Genomic DNA, 14,952 nt, shown 5'->3' on the forward strand with positions numbered 1-14,952 from the left:
GACCAGTTTCAACAATATGACGATTTCGTCTCTCGACAATGCCATTATGTTCGAGTGTATGAGGTAGGGTTGTTTTGTGGCTTATACCATGATCACACAGGAACAATCGTAAGCCAATGTACTCTCCGCCATTGTCGGGGTAAAGGATTTTTATATTGTTTTTGAAGTAATTTTCAACAAGTGATTTAAATATAGGAAAAATTGTTTGAACATTAGATTTCTTGCGCATTGGATAGAGCCAAATATAACGAGTAAAATGATCAACATATACTAGTATTTGAGGCCATCATTAGATAAAACTAGAGAAGTTCATACATCGGAAAATATAATTTCTAATGGAAAAGATGATATAAGGGATGATTCATGGAAATGGAGTTTGTGACTTTTGCTTATTTAAACTGCAAAGAACCTAAGGAAAATTCACGTTGAATAAACTGGAAATTGAAGAGGAGGGATGGCCCAACTTGTGGTGCTAGCCTGCTGATTTATTGAGATGAAGATGACAGCCGGACGGAGAGGACAAGGGCCAAACGTAGACGTCATTAATACATGGTCCTTTAAGCTTCGTGTGACCTGTTTTGAGATCATTCATAACAAAGGAATCAGGTAAGAAAACAAAGGCATAATTGGTTTCTTTGGTTAGTTTGGAAACAAATAGCACATTTTGTTTCATGGAAGGCACACATAGGACATTAGGCAATGATATATCATTAAGCTTAAGAGTATCGGAGTGAGAAATGTGCAAACCTGAACCATCACCCATAAACAGCAAGTCGGGACTAGTGCAGAGGTGGTAGACAACAAGGTTGTTGAGGTCAGTGGTGACATGGTGTGTAGCAACACTATCAACTAGGTAATGATGATTGGAAGGGCCCGTGGTCATGGTGTGAGCATGAGGGACGGTGTAATTGTTGGGCTGATGGGGTGGATTATGCGGGACCTGAATGGTGGGATGGAGTTGGTGGAAAACTGGGCACTGCGGCAATGAATGCCCAACGTTTTTGCAGCATTGGCATTTGCCTAAATATGGCCTCGGACCTCTTGAACGAGGTGTGTACTGTTGTTGCAGCGACATAGACCGAGATGCAGTTGTTGGAGGAGAAGACCATAGTGAAAACGTCTTCATCTTGGCCTTGTTGGACTTAGCTTGAGCAGTGAGTGTCGTTGTCGGACTGATGGTCAATTGGTGAGTGGTCTTCAAGTAAAGTTCATGTTGGATGAGCTTCTCATGGAGCTCATCGAAAGCAATGGGATTGTCTCGGGCGTTGATGCCATCAATGAAGGGCTTATATCTTTCATAAAGACCACGAAAAACCTGATCAATAACGTTCTCGATGGGAATGGGGCGACCGATTGAGGCAAGCAAATCAACAACAATCTTGATGTTGTTCATGAATTCCGTAACAAATAGAGTTCCTTTCACCGTGGAACGTAAGCCATCCTTGAGTTGCTTGACGTGTCCACGAGAAGCACATGCAAAAGTACCCTTGAGAGTCGACCAGAGGGCAGTAGAGGTTTTGGTATAGGTAACAAGCGAGGCAACAAAGTCGGAGAGCGTCATAGATTAGATGATCCTGACACTTCCAGGTAAGGTACGCCAGGAGAATCATTGATCTATATTACTTTGTTTAACTTTTAAAACATAACATTTATTGTGGTTAACACACCACTTCAGGAGAATGAAAAACAAGTTAATTAGTTAACAATTATACTGACAATATATAAAAATAATTTTAGGAAATATTTAAACAGAATTAAACTCTTAATTATTGGAGCGTTATAAAATAAAGAGTAAATGATCATAATCATAACCAATAATGTACTGAAATAACTTCATATTTTTTATTTCAAACTTACTTTTATTTAGCTAAATACACATCGTTTATGAGTCAAATGAGTTAAACTTCTGCTAAATACAGTTAAACTTCTTATGTTTATAATTTGACCCGATTATTCATATGCGTATGTATATGTATGTATAGAAAATATTTAAATTTATATATATTAAATAAATAATAATCATTCGAGGTAATGAATTGAACCGATCGAGAAAACAAATTAAATTTATAAACTTTAATATAGTCGAACATGATTTAAAAACATAGGTTGTTTCAAACTCGAATGAAGTTTAAACAAAAAAAAATGCTTATAAAACTCAAACAAGCTGAACTTTATTTGAACGGGTTTGGCTAGTTTGGAGCCCTAACCATGACCAAACAATCAATTAAACCAAAATAACATTTTTGCCACTTATTAGTATATGTAGTTTGATCTAATCGAAACTTCTAGATTATACAGACCCAAGGGAACCAACATCACCAAACCAAACCCATCTTCGTGTTTCACTTATAATTCCGGCAATAGAGAAAGAAAACCCAAAACCCTAGAAATTCAAAATCCCCACATCACAACACTTCCAATCTCCACTTCATATCTAACTCTACACTCGAATCTACATAGAGAAATCTGAATCAAGCAATGGATTTCGACGAGTACGAGTATCTGGAGAAGACAGTGGAGGAGCAAGAAGACAACGATTCCTTGAAGAAGAAGGAGAGCGAGAGGAGTTACCGGAAGCGCGATGTCGACGATGATCTGGACGCCGCCGATGACCGCCGCAGGAGCAAGCGGTCCAAGGACGACGACGAGAACGGTTCGTCGAAGAAAGATAGGGATAGAGATAGGAGCAGTAGAGAGAGGGACAGAGATAGGAGCAGCAGAGAAAGAGAAAAACCAAGGGATAAGGATAGGGATAGAGAAAGGAGGGATAGGAGAGATAGGGATAAGGATAGGGACAAGGATAAGGAGAAGGATAAGGATAAGGAGAAGTATAGGGAGAGGGAGAAGGAGAGGGAAAAAGAACGCGCTGAGAGGAGGGAGAAGGAGAGGGAGAGAGAAAGAGAGGAGAGGGAGAGATCTAGAAGGAGCAGGAGTCGTTCTGAGAGAGAAATCAGAGAACGAGATTTCGAAGCGCGAGATGGCCGGTAATTTTTAATTCCTATGAAATTTGATGTTTTTGTGATCTGTTTGTGAATTAAGTATGTCAAATTTAGCTGCTTTAACTTTAACTGAAATGTGTAGTTGTCCCTCTCCAGGTACTAGTTACTACTTGCAAATTTTCTTATAATACAAGAGATTGGGTTGGGTTAGGGAGAAGAGAGCTTGTAATGCCAAATAGGTTTATTGATATATATTTTAGAGTAATCCTTCAGTCATTGATGCCGTCAGAGAGGTCCTTGGTTTTTTGTTATCAATCAGGTCAATGGCCAATGTGGTGACATTTTAAATCTTTCCAACAGTTAATTGGTGTCAAAAAACTTGAGGACAATGCAATAATTTAAGGATGAATTTTTTGCATTTTAGCTTCTTAGGCCACACATAGAGGTGGGTATCGAGTTTGTTCTAATCATCTCATCACCAGTGTAAGAATTGAATTTCTCTCGTCAGGGATCAATTAGTGTGACATATTTTAAGATTTAGCAGTATTCACAATTGAAGTATTAATTCAATATGCCATTAAGTTATTCTTGGATGACCGTTAGAAGGCTTGTAAGCATAGTAAATCAAATGGAGGTTAGTGTAATTTTAGAGGAAAAGGGAGGTCAAGAAAAATGAGACTGTTTGAAGCCACATTATGTAATTAATTTATTACTTAGTAGGTTGCATAAATTGACAATAGGATCCACTTTGGGCAATCATTGACCTATTGGCTCTTGCCAACTGATTTTGAGTAGTTTTGTTGAGATCAGAATAGAATTGTTCAATTGACTAATTTATCTCAAGAAATATAGGGCAAAAAATACTGACCATGACTGAAGGCCTTCTCCCGATTTACCTCAGGAAAACTATTATATGATTATTTAAGGTCTGCTCTGGAGGACGCTTTTGTTAACAAATTATATTTTGGGATAACGACTACAGTGAATCATTCCCTGTCAATATTATGTGTTGTTTAGGACTCTGATGTTAATGATGTATATCTGGATTTGTGCTACAAATTGTACTATCTGGATATCAACTTAATATAACATGAACTTCTCGATTTAAATTTTCTCACAGCTGAATTTTAATTTGAGTTTCAGGAGAGGATTTAGGGATAAGAAAGAGGCTGCAGAACCTGAGGCAGACCCAGAAAGGGACCAGAGAACTGTTTTTGCCTACCAGGTTGATTGGTTTGCCTCCCCATTTTTCCGTGGTTTTAAATATTATAAATTATAAAATTAATAAGGTGTAACATATTTGGACATTTTGGTGTCTTTTTTCTGATGACTGGCAACATGCCGTGTGGTGATTACAGATGCCCTTAAAAGCAACAGAGAGAGATGTATATGAGTTCTTCTCAAAAGCTGGCAAGGTTTGTTGCTCTTAATTTTTACATACCATTAGAAGTTTGGAATTGTCATGACTTGCACACTTAAACAAATAAATAAAAAACTGATAAGTTTTGGCTGCATAAGAACTGATGACTTCAATTAGCATTAGAACTGTTAGTATTATCTTACTTCACATTTTAAAATAGATGATTCTCAATCTATGATGAGTAATAGCCTTCATATAAATTGTATGAGTGTACAAGCATATTAAATGCATCATAGTCAGAGACATTTAGTTGTTGATGCAGTATATTCTCCCATGCCTTCCATTTCGAGCTGCACAGTATCTAAATCGCGACTCAACATTCAGTTAATATGTGTTGTGTGAAGAAAAGTCATGTAATTATACTTTCAACAACTCAACTTAAGTGTTGGCATGCTTAGTGTAAATTTCAGCCTTACATCTGCTTTTTATATGTGATATTGCCTCTTCCTGTTAAGTTCTGATGTTCCTTATTTTTCAGGTGAGAGATGTCCGACTGATCATGGATAGGAACTCAAGACGATCTAAAGGAGTTGGGTATGTCTTTTTCTTGTCAATTAACTACTTGTTTATATGCATGTGCTATTATGGTATCAGGGTATCAACATTCAAGAATCATGCTTAACTGTATTCTTAAATGGACTAGCAATGCGATAATGATGAGGGATGGTGGGAATACCTTGCACTCATGTTTAATCCATTCATGCTGCGTACCGAAGGTAGATGACATAATCCCATTACCTGTTTGGTCTTAATCCCAATTTTCTCCCTCTACGTTTGTCATACAATGGGAACTTCATCTGTATGCTGATGAACCTTTTCGGTTTGTGTTCCTTTATGAATTGAAAGTCGCTCATAGTGAGTGTGGGGCTTGATAAGGTTGATATGGGGAATGGCTGTTGATGTTTAGGCAATATGCTCAGGGATTTGACACTGTTTGGCTTTTAGAATCATTTAACAATTTGGTTACCATCCTATGCAGCTTTAAGTTGGGTTTCTTTTCTTAAGATTTGATTTGACATGTGCACATATATAATAAGCAAAGATGCAAGTTTCTGTTGCTCACTATTCATGTCTCAGGGGTTCCCTATCTCTCTATGTGTATACGATCTTCTCTTATTCTCGCCTGATTTGCCAATTTAATACATGCTTTAGTTTTGTATTTTTATTATGCCAGGCTAACATTTTCTTTATATGAGTCAGATACATCAAAAGAAACTCAGCTTGAGCTGTCTGCACTAGAGTTTTTGTTTCCCTGCATCTCTTTGCTGCATGATTTGTAAGTTTTGATTGCTGCTGTTTGTTTTTTCGTTCTGAAAATTTGATGCATGTTCTTGACGAGACTGCAGGTATATTGAATTTTATGATGCGATGTCAGTGCCGATGGCAATTGCTCTCTCTGGCCAACTTCTTTTTGGGCAACCTGTAATGGTCAAACCTTCTGAGGCTGAGAAAAATCTCGTTCAATCTACTGCTTCCAGTGGAGCTGCTGGTGTAGTAGGACCATATGGAGCTGTGGACAGAAAACTGTATGTGGGGAACCTTCACTTCAACATGACTGAGAGTCAGCTGCGAGAGGTATTTGGTTAACTGGGTTTTTCATTGTTACATTGTTTGGTGTCGTGAGGATATAGAAGTTTGGCAGGAATTTTGCCTTTGCCTCTATTTGGATTTATGTGTATGAATGGGCAGTATTTTGTTGAATAACAGTAAAAAAAGGAGGCCAATGCATGATCCTCCCACCTAGTAGGGTCTGGGGAGGGTATATCTACGCAGCCTTATCCCACAAGCGGAGAGATTGTTTCGAGGATTTGAACCCATGATCTCATATTTTCATGGTCATTAATCAGCAACCTTACCATTGCGTTGAGAGGCCCACCTCTTTTATTAAATAACAGTAGTTTGATAAAATTTATTCACCCTTAAAACAACTATTTGCTTTTCTCATCTAGTTTGTTGCCACTAATTAGAATCTTGAATTCTTGTTATGTTAGCTTCTTATAGGTCTGGAAATGAATTTAGCAACTCAAAATTGGTTTGAGACTCAACTTGTTAATTAGCTCGATGGACTTGATTCATGAACCAAATGAGCTGAAAATTGAGCTTGTTAAATATACAAACTGAACTTGAATCAAATATAGTTCATGAATTGACTTGATTATATATTTGTACATATATAAAAAACATTTTATAATTATTATATATATATATATACTTTTACATTGTTATGTTAATATATGTATATAATATCGAAGTTAAAAAAACTTCATAAAATTTGACCAAGAATTTAAATATATATATATATATATATATATATACACACACATGTGTGTGTGTTTGTGTGTATATATATAAATATTATATATATATAGATGATCATCACAGAAGCTGACAAGCTGCACTATTTGCCCTTTAACTGCTCGAACAGTTTGTGGACTTTAAGCAAGTCGAGTTTGTGCTGAAAAGTAGATCATATTGAATTCGGCTTGTAAGTCGAGTCGAGCTAAGCCATACTCGACTCATTTCCACTCCTAGCGTGTCTTGTTTCATCTTTTGACATCTTTCTTTATGTTGTTTTAGATTTTTGAGCCATTTGGTCCGGTGGAGGTTGTACAGCTTCCTCTTGACTTGGAGACAGGACACTGCAAGGGTTTTGGGTTTATTCAAGTTCGTTTCTCACAATCAACTTTTAATATATTGTTTTTCAACTTTAATATATTGCTTTTTGGCAATATCATTATCTGTATCTTTTATTTGTATTCATTGGACAGTTTGCCCAACTTGAGCATGCCAAGGCAGCCCAGAGTTTAAATGGAAAGTTGGACATTGCTGGAAGGATTATCAAGGTAGAAATATCTGTGTTGGTCTTTTTTGTTTTTCACATGTATGTCTTCAAATTTGTTGATAATCACTTTGCTAGTTTTGTTTGTGACTGATGTTCGTCAAATTCAGGTTTCATCTGTAACTGATCATGTTGGAAACCAAGATACAACTGCAAAATCTACTGACTTTGATGATGATGAAGGTGGAATGGTAAGTTTACACCTGTTATATAAAATATTTGGTTTCCACAAGATGACATGTCATTGAAATCTATATCATCATGCAACATTGGAAGTTTATATAATTGAAATTACAAAAAATTATCTTGGTTGGCCAGATGATTTTTGAGCTACGATATTGTTTGACCATATGTAACAATTTTAGCTATAAATATTTAGAGATTAATGACAAGATTTTTCTTATGTGAGTGTTTATGATTTTTATTTAGCTTAAAAGTTGTAGGATTAGGCTAGCAGGTACTTCCAGCATTCCCAATTCTGGTCAAACTTCTGTTTTTTTACTATCTGTTTTTTCTATCTCTGCCCTTTTCACTTGGCCATTTTCCATTGTCAGAAACTATATGTTTTTCTTCTGATTAGGGCAGTGCCTTAGTTTGGTTAGGAAACCTCTTTGTCCCTTTTCCACGCTCCCCCCTTTTCAGTGCATTATTTTGTGTTACAACATTACTCTTTCTTCATCATAAAGAGGTCCTTGGTCATGTATTATGCTTTTCTCTGCAGGTTTTAAATGCGCAATCAAGAGTAGAACTCATGCGTAAGCTGGCTGGTGATGCTGCAAGGTTTGTCTATAACATTTTATTTTTATGTTTTGGGAATCTGTTCGTTATATTCAGGTTTTCCAACAATGCAGTGCTGGTGTCCCCATGGTGAATGGTTCAGCTCCTGCTGCTATTAGCTTGCCTATTGGTAATCCAGGAACAGTGCCTGCAGCAGCCTTCCCATCACTAGTTATTCCTACTCCAGTGGCAGAACCTGAAGGAATCCCTAGCGAGTGTTTGCTGTTGAAGAATATGTTTGATCCAAGCACTGAGGTCCATGATTAATTGATTATATACTTTTTGTGCTGTTTCATTCAACAAGTACTGATGACTAGTATTACAATGCAGATGGAGCCAGATTTTGATTTAGACATCAAAGAAGATGTAGAAGAGGAGTGCTCTAAGTATGGCCGGGTGAAGCATATTTATGTCGACAAGTAAGTTTATGACTGTGTATCATGCATCTGAGTCGTCGATAATATTTTTAATCCGTACTTTTCCTTTTTGCCCCATTGCACGTCAATTGCAATTGTTTAATTGTTTTGGCTTGTATACAGAAGAAGTGCAGGTTTTGTGTATTTGCGGTTTGAAACAGTGAAAGCATCAAGTGATGCTCAACGTGCAATGCACAACAGATGGTTTGCACGCAGATTGATTTCAGCTATCTACATGGTACTTATTTAGTAGTCTTGTGTTCCCTGCTTGGTTCTTTCTTTTTTTCTTGTCTTTGGACTTGAAAATGTGATACAAATTAACTTATCAAATTTAAACATTTACTCATCCTAATAATTTCTTATTTAACCTCATTAATATTTTATAGTTTCCTTAATTTAAAAAATGAAAATTTACACCTCTCCTCTTTCCCTTCTAACTCCTTCATCCAAACATATCCTCAAGGGCAGTCAACTATAGAACATTGCAGCATCTAGAAACAGGAGTTTTCATGTATCTTTTTGAAGTATTCCAAGCTGTACTCGGCTGTTTAAATTTGAAGGATATTTCATTTCTGTAGTAGATTTTTGAAGCCTTTTTGGATTTTTATTCGACGTGTACTTCTATTCCAAAACCCCATCCTACCTGTTCATTTCCCATTAATACTCCATTTCAGTTTTAACCCCTGGGTTAGATCAGTTTTGTATCAGAGTGTATCTCATAATCACATTATCATAATATCATTCAGAGTTCTATGTTTCTCTCATATTGTATGTCTTTGCTATTTTTTGTCTTAAATTTCAACAATTCTAATGTCTTGCCACAATATTTTGTCTTTAAAATGAGTACTTTTAAGAAATTGTTTGTTTTGCAGCAACCTCAGGAATATGAAGCCAAGTTTAAAGGGGAATCTTGAAGTGCAGGCTCTTTAAGATACAATCTCCAGAATTGTTGTTTAAGCTTTCATAAATTAAGTTATATGCAATAGAGTTTGATTTATGACTTGTATTTGCTATATGATTTCATAAGTTGTAATGTAGCATACATATTAAACTGTCTCGCTGTTTAATGTATTTCAACAATCATGCTTTCCTTTTCGTCCTTATGTGCAATGTAGAACATCCCATTTATATTTACATTCTTTGAATAATGATTTTAGGCTTTTCGAAACAGTTGATTCTGTTAAACATTTTAAAATTTTCATGAGCTTTTAATAATTCATGAGGACCCTTTATTTAGGACCTTGACATTATGATATTTATATGTGATAAAATAAGGTTAAGGAATACCTGGTTCCATTGTTATTTCCCTTTTCGGTGTCTTTATGAATTCCTTGATGATTAGAAATTCAGTTTCCTTCCTTTCACTTTATAGTACTGCACTATACTTTCTTTATGCAACCCAAAATCTCTCTTAATCTTACTTTGTTTCTATTTGTAAAGATAGAAATGAATGAAATTATCGGAAGTTTATCTGAGAAAATAACTCCTCCACCATAGAGGAAACCGGATTAACCCGGAAAGTAAACTAGACGATTCACTTGAAAATTCAAAAATAGGACACTACTCTAATATTTTGTTTTACTCCGATCTAAAAAGATGAAGAAATGTTACTTTATTATAATTATACATAGTTATTAATTATATAATTTTTTACATTTATATATATATTTATAGATAAAAATTATTAATTATGTATGAAATCATCTGGTCAGTCTGCATGGTTTAACCGATAATACGAGACCTCTTTCGGTTTGTCGTTCGACTTAGGTTTCACAATATTGAATAAAGGATAAATGCCATTGATGTGTAGAAGACATTGGTGAAAAGAGTATCTGACTTTAGAGTATCAATGCAATGCCTCTTATACGCTTTGGCGAGGACCGACTATGACACCAACCACAAACATGAGTGATGATAGGGGTTGGGATCTAGACTCTCACTGTGACTACCATCATGGTCAGGCTGGACACTCCATAGAAGATTGTTGGGGATATAAGGTTTGGGTCTTGCTAAGTCTTGGGGTCGTCTATGCCCAAAAGGGTGAATCTAGTGGTAAAGAAGTCGATGTGGTAGAAAAGGTTACACTTAGGGTTTCGCTCCTCAAATATTCAAGTCCAGAAACAGTGACTCTCATGGTGAGAAAGCCTTAACCTTTTGCGTATGAGAGCACGCACACGGTCCCATGGAGTTATGAGGTAAAGGTGGAAGTAGTGGGAGTAGTCCTTGAGACTCAAGGGTCAAATGTGATCATGGATTCAACTCAAACAAAGTAGTAAACTTGGTTTTGAAGTAATTTAATCCAATCATGTCAATCAAATGAACTCTTTTATGCTCACAGGTTAAGTGTTTCATTCAATTCGTTACTGGAATCATACAATTTGACTTTGTCTTTCATTTCAGTTGTGTCATGTACACATGTTCAACCAAGGATCTCAAAGACTTGACATAGGGTTATAACGAGGCCTAACTTCAAAGAAACTTCATTTTTATGGGATACAGAGGTAGACCATTAGTGCATACTCACACTTCCGTCACTTGTTCGCTTTGAAGTCTACTTTCAACTTTCTTTCACCAAACCATCACTTATATGCCACCAACCATTTCTATTCTCCTTCTTCAATTGACTCTTTCTTTTCAGTCTTCACTTTTTTGGCATGATTTACATTTTATTTGATTTCCTTTCATTGCTTCATGCTCATCATTCACACATAATTAAAAAAGGAGAATTTTCGATTCACTTTCAAACTTAGATACATAAATCACAATTTCATCCATTCCCAACATAACAATTAAAAACCATATGCACTAATGATCTTTCTCTATTAGTATCGGGATTAATGTATTTCATTGTGGTTTGGGTGCATGATTTTCGAAAAGAATTTTTCAGCTAAAGAGGCTACAAAGATTTGGATTCATGATTTATAAGGGTTGGATTTTTGGCTGGAGCTTAATTCTCCTAAACTAGGCCTTAATCATTTCTATGATATTCCATGCTTGATGGCAATTGACACAAAAATCAGGTAAAGCTAATTGATAGAATCCAGTAAAGTCACTCATCTGTGTTTGGGTACACTCTCACTAGTTTGAAGGTTATCTTTCTTTGATTAAATTGTTCATTATTCAACCTATTCATAATTATTAATTATATAAAGTGACTATTTATCCTCGAGTTCACGGGTTCGAGCCACAGGTAGTGACTCATGGGTAAAGTGACTATTTATCCCTGAGGTCACGGGTTCGAGTCGCGGAAGGCTCATCTTGGAGGGGAATAAAATACTGCATGAGGTATTTAAGCTTGTGGGTGGCACGCCCAATATATTCATGAGTCTGGAAGGTCGCATGTCAGGGCTGGGATGTCACAAAACCAGGATATCGTCCTCATAGAGCAATTCGAATCAATACTATTTTCTAAAACAATAAATTGAGCAAATATGTACAAAGTTGAGAAATAATGTTGTTCATTGATTTAAGTTATCGAAAATGGTTAATGTAAAATGATTTTCTAATGCAAAATAAAAATGGATGGATTGACTTTCACCATTTTCCCTTTTTGTAATCCTTAAATTCAATTCTATAAAACTTGTGAAGTTATAGATCTTGATGCAACATTTTCTTCGAATCATCTGTATCAATTCCTTAATTACAAAATCCTTAGATAATTCATCAAACACATATTCCTTGGATATTTAACCAATTATCTAACATTAAATCATATGTAAAAACAATTCATACATTATTGTCTATTCCTAGATCAATGATGCATCAAGAAAGATTATAAAGATTGGATTCCAAGTTTAACTTTCCGGTTAAACTTAGATCCAATATCAAGAATCTAGAAATTAAGAAGAATCAAGCATTAAGCAAAGGAAAAACTTTCCAAAATCAAACAACACAATATATTTTCGAATTGAATACAAGAATTAGAAGATTACATTTCAATCACAACATAGAGAGAATTAGCCACTCATCATATGCATTACAACACTAGAATGATGTAAAATACAAGAAAATCCATATCTAAAGTTGCTCCCATGACTTCTCTCCTCCTCTCTCGTATTTCTATCTCTAGAAAGTATGAAGAAATTGCCTTGAAATTGATTAGAACCCCCCAGTTCTTTCCTGTAACCGCCTATATATTGATTCAGTGTTTTGGTCCCTCGCTCAAGCTAGAGACTCTCGCTTGAGCGAGCAAGATAATTGTGTGCCACGCTTGAATGAGGTGTTCTCGCTTGGACGAGAAATACACAAAGATTTGGCCTCCGAAATTGATAATTGTCACCTGAGCGACAATCTCTCGCTCAGGCGAAAGGGCAACTTGATGCTTGGGCGAGCTTGTGTCTTGGGCGAGGGATCTAGAGCTTCTTTTACGCAAACTCCTTCAACTCCCATCTTTTTCAATCCTCATTATCCCGCAATTGACATAAAACATGTAAGCTTCTTAAACAAGACTAATTACTCTATATTTTTTAGAGTTGTGCACAATTTTCATCGTAACTACACAATAAGTGCCCAAAATTGTATGAATTTCCTTCACAACATGGCAATTAACACCGGAAGAATTACAAAGTGTGGGAGATGATATGATCATTTGCAGGGTGATGCTCGAAAAGTTGGAAACAATGTTGGAGATAAGAATAGTCTAGTAGATGAAGTCACTAAGAAGGAAAAGAAAGAATTTCTAAAGATCATGAGACAAAGTGAATATGATGTGGTAGAGCAACTGAGAAAAAATCATTCTAAGATATCTTTACTGGGTTTGATTATGTCATCAGATGTGCACACGAAGGCGTTATTGAAGGTGCTTAACGAGACCTATGTTAACCCTTATGTCATCCTAAGAAGATGGTTAATATGGTTGATCTGGTAAAACATGTCAACATGATAACCTTCTTCGACGAAGAAATGATGAGGCGATCGGAGAAAGTTCCATGTGCATTAGTCATCACGGCTAAGTGTTGGGGTCATATTGTGGTCATGGACTCCTCATATACAATGTTGCTAGGCACACCTTGGATTTATGAGGCAGGGGTTGTACCGTCCACTTTGCATCAAGCCGTGAAATTTGTCAAGAAAGGTATGATAATCACTATACACGGGGAAGAGGAAGTTTTTGTTTCGAAGCCGATCTTGGTGCCATATGTGGAGAGTACTAGGGATGGTGATGACTTCTTGCATAGCTTCGTGGTGGTCAAGAATCAGGAACATGAAGGAAAGAGTCACATGCATGAAGTAAACCAGGTTGTTACTCTAATCATTGTTAAAAATGGGTATGAAGAAGGAAAAGGCTTAGGCACGCATCTGCAAGGCACTCAGTCATTCATATCAGTTTCCAAAAAGTTTGATAAGTCCGGATTGGGCTATGAAGCTTTGCAAGAAGAGAATAACATGTGTTTGAGTTGGGGGAGTAGCATGGCAGAGTGTTAGCGAAGCATATCCTTCATATCATTGAATTATTCTCTAAGCCTGCTAGAGTAGTGATGTCAGATGACCTCATTGAGCCATACATCCATCTTTTCATCCACTCTCTAGAAGAAGACAGCGTACCTGAGCCCAACAATACTCGCATTGATGATGACGACACACCTCTGTAGAATTGGCATTCTTGACCATTAGAGGAGATAATGTCATTAATTTGTATGGTCATTCAGTGTTTCGCACCATTAACTTATCTTTCACCATTATCATACTCAGTTTCATACTTTCTTCTATATGAATTCACATGTTTTGTCTCCCTTTTCATCTCCCAATGCTTTATGAATGAATACATGTACCTAAATTTTGTAAAACATTTGCCTAGTAATACGACAATTGAAAATCTATCAATTAATTTGTCTGTGACACTGAGTGATAAACCCATTGAGTCCCATGAAAAAGAAGAGGACGTGGAGGAAATTTCAAAGATGTTGGAGCATGTCGAAAGAGAATATGTCGTGAATATTGAAGTGGAGTTAATAAACATGGGGACAGAAGAAAATAAAAAAAAATTTGAAAATGGTAGACAATCCGGAACGCGTTGAAATGATAAATCTGTTCCGAAATTTTATGGATGTGCTTGCTTGGCCTTATAAGGAGATGTCAGGGTTGGAACCTAACATAACATCACATAAGATTCCCCTACATTCAGGTGTCGAGCCCAAGAAGCAGAAGTTGAGAAAGATGCGTTCAGACATGTCATTGAAGGTAAAAAAGAGATGACGAAGCAGTTGGACTTTGGTTTCATAAAAGTGTCTAGACATACAAAATGGGTGGTTAATATGGTAATCGTACCCAAGAAAGGAGGGGAGTTGAGAATGTGTGTATACTACAGAAATCTTAACAAGGCAATCCTGAAAGATGATTTTCTCATCCTCAAATTGATGTTCTAGTCGATAGTGCGGCCAGGAGTCATCGACTCTCTTTCATGGACGGATATATTGGGTACCATCAAATTCTGATAGACGCTGATGACAAGGTGTAAACCACTTTTATCACTCCTTGGGGGACCTATTGCTACAAGGTCATGTCTTTTGGTGTAAAGAAGGGGAACGTATCAACGTGATACGGTGGCCCTATTTCATGATA

General features: G+C 36.4%; 1 protein-coding gene across 1 annotated transcript; it reads left to right on the plus strand.

Annotated features, from left to right (window-relative positions):
* Positions 2,259 to 9,521, plus strand: LOC109361599 (RNA-binding protein 39-like). The gene is made up of 13 exons (XM_019607104.1): positions 2,259 to 2,984; positions 4,083 to 4,164; positions 4,298 to 4,354; positions 4,838 to 4,893; positions 5,706 to 5,934; positions 6,937 to 7,023; positions 7,128 to 7,202; positions 7,309 to 7,389; positions 7,920 to 7,978; positions 8,050 to 8,230; positions 8,306 to 8,394; positions 8,515 to 8,629; positions 9,264 to 9,521. Exons 1-13 carry the CDS (start codon positions 2,479 to 2,481, stop codon positions 9,303 to 9,305), a joined length of 1,659 nt encoding a protein of 552 aa, XP_019462649.1. The 5' UTR covers positions 2,259 to 2,478; the 3' UTR covers positions 9,306 to 9,521.

Source organism: Lupinus angustifolius, chromosome LG01 (assembly GCF_001865875.1).
Source record: "Lupinus angustifolius cultivar Tanjil chromosome LG01, LupAngTanjil_v1.0, whole genome shotgun sequence".
Taxonomy (NCBI): domain Eukaryota; kingdom Viridiplantae; phylum Streptophyta; class Magnoliopsida; order Fabales; family Fabaceae; genus Lupinus; species Lupinus angustifolius.

Excerpts from the sequence above, each read along its gene's own strand:
- LOC109361599 (XM_019607104.1), top strand. The coding sequence starts at position 2,479 with ATGGATTTCGACGAGTACGAGTATCTGGAGAAGACAGTGGAGGAGCAA. Across the intron at positions 4,165-4,297 it reads GAACTGTTTTTGCCTACCAG|ATGCCCTTAAAAGCAACAGA; the intron begins GTTGATTGGTTT and ends TGGTGATTACAG. Across the intron at positions 8,231-8,305 it reads TGTTTGATCCAAGCACTGAG|ATGGAGCCAGATTTTGATTT; the intron begins GTCCATGATTAA and ends ATTACAATGCAG.